The 5,534-nt window shown below is 30.2% G+C and overlaps 1 protein-coding gene across 1 annotated transcript; it reads left to right on the top strand.

Moving 5' to 3' along the window:
• Positions 1–2,056: 2,056 nt before the first annotated feature.
• Positions 2,057–4,600, top strand: LOC132726955 (uncharacterized). Its single transcript, XM_060712370.1, has 2 exons — positions 2,057–2,843; positions 3,163–4,600. The coding sequence occupies exon 2, from the start codon at positions 3,222–3,224 to the stop codon at positions 4,134–4,136; it is 915 nt and encodes a 304-aa protein (XP_060568353.1). The 5' UTR covers positions 2,057–2,843; positions 3,163–3,221; the 3' UTR covers positions 4,137–4,600.
• Positions 4,601–5,534: the final 934 nt, after the last annotated feature.

Below are 5,534 nucleotides of genomic sequence, written 5' to 3'. Positions count from 1 at the left end.
AATAAAACAAATTTTGAATGAACATGGTTTTGGATACGTTTGGCTGTCACAAAAACTTGATAATACAACACTTTCAATTGATAAAACAAAGAATATTTGATAACTATTACCAAAAATGGTATTCTGAAATAAACAACTCGAGCAAATTAAAAACATATGCAATTTTTAAACATGAATTCAAAAGAGAAAAATATCTTGATACTATTAAAGAAAATTACTTAAAAACAGCTTTAGCTAAATTCAGAGTCTCAGCACACCAATTAGCCATAGAAACGGGAAGATACACTAACATACCCCTAAATGAACGTCTTTGTAAGTCTTGTAACATGCAATCTATTGAAACATAATACCACTTTTTACTAGTTTGTCCAAAATATAGAACCATTAGAAGTAAATTTTTTAAAAGTTATTATTGTCACTGGCCTTCTTTAAACAAATTTGAAAATATCATGTGTTCGTCATCAAAAAATACTTTATATAACTTAGCAAAATTCATTTTTTCTGCAAATAAAATTCGTATTGTTTAAGGCACCATATTTTGATAATATTGTATTGAACTTATTCTCTATGTCTGTTTGTTAAGCTCTTGTTAATTGTTTAACTCATGTCTTATCCATTGGACAGGTATATATGTTTATATTGTTTATCTGCTATAAACATTGTATAATGTTTCAGGCAATAAAATTTGAAATTTGAAATTGGATTTCGACTACATGTATGTTTAAAATTAGTAAACATTAACCGTCAAATAAATGCACTTTTGTTTATTATTGAATATCTATTGTTATCGCATTGTTGTTAGACAAGGATATGACCATTAAATTTATCAAATAATTGACCCCTGATATTATGAAAGATAAACACATACAATACAATTCAAAGCGTTGTTTCATAAAAAGTGTTAATATTGTATTAATTTAAATTTACATTTAAAACAGTAATTCAACTTTTGACATTCAATTATCAACGGTTTTCCGAAAATTGAATCGTTAAGTTTGTTGACAGGGAATGAAATTTTATTGTACCCTCTTAACAATAGACAAAATTATGTAATATTTATGAATACATTAGCGCGGGTTTTTACACCTGTAAATTTTAAGTGTGCCACCCAATTAAAAACATATTTCTCTAGATTGTGTTTACGGAATTCGTCAAAATTGGCACTGGTTGTAGAATAAAGATGAACTGATTTTTTTTACTTTATTTATTGAATTATAATTCATTTCTGTAAAATATTCAAGTGCATTTGACAATAACAAAATATTAAAACATCACATACAGCTTATTTTTTTGCATTTACCTGTCTTTCATTTATCAGTTTAAGTAAAATTAGCTAGTATCTGGTATGCACCTTTACCTCATTTACAACACATTGGTAGAAACATTTGTGATGAATTTTAATCCACATTCTCCCGCCTTGAGCTCTCAGGGCCTGAATAGTCCAAAGAAAAGTTCAACTTTGAACAATAATTTCATTTATTATTATTTACGCATTTGTTAAAAAAGCTTATATAATGGTCGAACTGGTATGCATATTTTGAAATAAAAATTCTCAAAATTAATATATATAAACGATTGTGAGTATTTAATATTTCCAACATACTTTTTTAACTCTTCACTTAAAAATACCAAAGAAGTGCAATTAGGGCACTCCCTTCTTAATTAGCCCGACGGAAATACCTACTTGCACGACTGACAAACTTGTCTTTATTTTAAATGCACATACATGTATGTTTGAACTATACATGTATGCACGTGATTTATGTGCCTTTGTAATTGCACAAGAATCATTTGCAATTTAGCAGAGTTTGAATTAGCTACTCTAGCGCACATTTGATAATCAATACTGCATTTTAAGCATATATTATAGAATAATTTGTATCTATAATTTCGACAAATTTAATGTAGAAATAAAAACAAAGTTCGCATTTTATTCCACCAAGTATAGAAAATATCCGATTAATTATTTGAAAAAAAATTGTAATACAACTAAGTTGGCATTTATAAGATATTAATTTAAATTTTAAAAGAAGCCTTTGTCAAACATGTTTTACTTTTGAAAGAAAAAAAATGACATTTTGGCTGTGCTGTTTGTAAGTATATATTTGGATGGTTTAAGTCGAGTGTAAACAATGAATATAGTTGTTATATCAGATCATCTGTTTTGAAAATATACATGTCTTATTGCATTTTCACCTACTGTAATAACTAAATGAAAGTGGTTTCCTAGATATACAGCCAGACGGACAGACATCTTTTAATCTAGTTTACACACTCGATATCAAAATAACAATGTTTAACTGTTTACCCAAATGGTTTACTTATAATATGCAATGATAATACTATCATTGATATTTGATACACCAATAGTAAGAAGTAATATTTATTTTCTAAAAATAATAACAGATCTATTTTTATCCAAAGTTTAGGTTTTTCCAATTTATTTTAAAAACAATGTTCTCTATTTATATATAAGTATAAATTACTTGTAGATTTGAAGTACGTTCATTTTTATCAGGATCACATGTGAAGAAACGTTCTTATCTATTCTCTAATCAAATAAATTTTGAAGTTTATACATTAGAATACACGATACTTGACACAAATAAAATAAACTTAGTTGGTTTTACATGTTTTATTTTATGTTTTTGAAGCACAGAAGAAACAAACAAATAGAAGGTGTTTCTAACCGTCGTGATAAGGATATTCAAACAAAACTGACTGAAGTTCCATCAACAGATGAAATAACAAAGGCGGTTGTAAATGATGATATAGAAGATGGTAATATCTTTTTAAGGATTTACTTGTTGACGTTGATGAAAGTACTTTTGACGAACAAACAGGTACCATTATCAGTAAAATAGATATTTTTATCGATAGTAAGTACAGTAGTGCTGTGCCAGAAATTAGTAAAAAGATCATGTTACCGATGCTGCTTGTGATACAAATAGTTCACATTGTTATGTAAATAATTCAACAACAAAAAATAATAAGAAAACATGTTTTTTGCATACAGAACTGTTTTCAATCACGTTTGTAAAGATAGTACTGCTATGAAAGTTATTGGTACCATATTGATACAGTGCAGCTAAAGATAGCAATACTACATAGTTTACTGACTGTTTAGAAACCCAAAAATTTTAATCATTGCAAAAATTACAGGACTCCAAAAGCAATCAGATATATTCTGTGAACATATTAAGAAAGAAACGGTGAAAAAAATGTCGAGACAAAATACAAAGTGTCCAACCGTCGATAGAAAAGAAACAGATACCAATACCAATAGAAATAGTACAGGAAAAGGAAAAGGGGACACGAATGTAAGGAAAGGCAAAAGGAGTACAGAAACTGGCAGATCAATTAGTTTCGCAGATAGGGAAATTTCACATAAATCAAATAAGAGAAATCGAAATGAGGATAAGGACAACGTAAGCGAATCGCAACCTCTGAAAAAGAAGAAGAGTCCTGATGTTAATGAAACGTTTCCAGATGTTGCTAACATAGACAGGCAAAAATGTAATGAAGATTTACCTACATCAAACACAATTATACCTCTGAAAACGAAGACTTATAGTGAAGTTGTAAGAGTTAAGGAAACAGACGTTACCGATACAGAGACTCGTGGTGCAGTGAAAAGAAATCTTAATGAAAATGATAGTGAACATACCGATATTTGGAAAGTTGTGACGAAGCGTAGCAAGAGGGCCGCGCCTGATGACAAAACTCATATTCAGCAAACCTGTAAACAAACGTATAAAGAGAGACCCGTGAGCACAGAACATGTAGCAGATTTGGTAACAACTTATACCGTAAAGTATAGGAAATGGTCTATACCATGCCTTAAATGCCGAGCAGATATTTCTCAATCTGAAGAAACTCCAGACATATTCTTCCGGGACAGTGAACTAACTGTCACAAAACTAACAGGAAAAGATAATTTTGAAGCTCTTAAACTTTGTACAATATTTGACGATAGGTTTGTTCAAGAAAATAAGAACAGTTTTGAAATGTTTTGGAACCAAGTTCTTAATTATGTAAAAGATGAAAAACACATGATAGATTTGCATGGTATGAGTGAACTTATAGAGAATAACATGCTACTGTCTTTTGATATCAATTTTATCAGGCAAGGCTGATATGGGCTAGAAAGGGCGAGGCTTGCCGAGCCCTTTCTGCCCATATCAGCCGAGCCTGATAAAATTGATATCAAAAGACAGTAGCATGTTTTTCTATTTATCATGTAACACATAAAAACTGTCAAAATAACAAAATAATCTACTTTAAAATAGCGAATTTCGTAAAACAAGGGGATTATTGTTCAAAGAAGTAATTCTTGAAAACAAATTCCTCCGCCCCTGAAACTTAGAATTTGTAAATGGCGGCCATTTTTTCTTTCGACTCGGATAAAAGATACAACAGAATGTAGGCCTAACACGATAAAATTCTTACCTTTAATCTAAACTTCGATCCAAAAATTCCCTTAGAATCACATTTATAAACTTTACTGCACTTTTTGTCTTGAATTGACAAATTCAAAAGTTCACAATAATTTCAATCAAACAAAAGTCAAATCGGCAATCAAACACACGCTACACAAACATGCGTTTATTTTTAAACGAAACAATTTGTTCACGTATTAAATAATCCGGCGAAATAGGTAAACATTCACAAGTTCTCAAATAAAATCATCTAGCCTGTTTGTTATGATTACATGTACAATATAGTATGACGTGAACATTGATGATGTCATTTGCAATATAAATTATGACGTCACTTCATGTAGTTGGTGCTAAAACTATTCGCTATCTATTTTATTCGTAATTGAAATCGAAATCGAAATGATAAATAAATAAATATCGCATCTTGATTGAAGACTTGTAAGGGTATGAGATTACATTGAAGAATTCACATACTGATAAAAATGAGAATAAAGTTGAATAAATTGAAAAAAGTCCGTTAAAATGGGCGTGGCTTATTTTTGATATCAGGTTACTGACCTGAATAATAATAATCAGGCAAGTGTTATCGGGCAGTTACCATGGCAGTTGCATGATAAATCGCTAAAGCGGCCGTCGAATTTGCTGTGACAAGGGAAAGACACAATAACAAAGATTTACTTGGACGTGGTGTTGGTTCTAATAAAACACTGACAATCATAACTGGGCAGGGTAAACACAGCTCTGGTAGTGCAGTTTTGTGCAAAATAGTTAAAGAGCATCTTCAGTCACTGAAATGCAGAAGAGTCACGACACCACCAAACAATCCAGGTCTTTTTGAAGTTGATACTAGATATAAAATTTGATTGACATACATAGAAACTCAGTGCAGTGTCAGAAATGTGTTTTGTTTAATAATAAAAAAAACAAAAACAACAACAAACAAACAAAATAAAACAAAACAAAAAACACATAATTTATTTTTATTTTATGACTGCCTTAATTATTATAGTGCGAAACCTCTTGCAAATTTCTCAATTAACATTGAGACTGTCATTAAACATTGCTTGTTTCACTTTGCCTTGACCGCCTGTCACA

This window comes from Ruditapes philippinarum, unplaced genomic scaffold (genome assembly GCF_026571515.1).
Source record: "Ruditapes philippinarum isolate M1 unplaced genomic scaffold, ASM2657151v2 ctg17903_1_1_1_1, whole genome shotgun sequence".
NCBI lineage: Eukaryota > Metazoa > Mollusca > Bivalvia > Venerida > Veneridae > Ruditapes > Ruditapes philippinarum.
Note: the sequence above shows the minus strand (reverse complement) of the source record. Positions and strands in the feature narration are given on the sequence as shown.

What these genes read in the sequence shown, in the direction of transcription:
- LOC132726955 (XM_060712370.1), top strand. Translation starts at nt 3,222, where the DNA reads ATGTCGAGACAAAATACAAAGTGTCCAACCGTCGATAGAAAAGAAACA.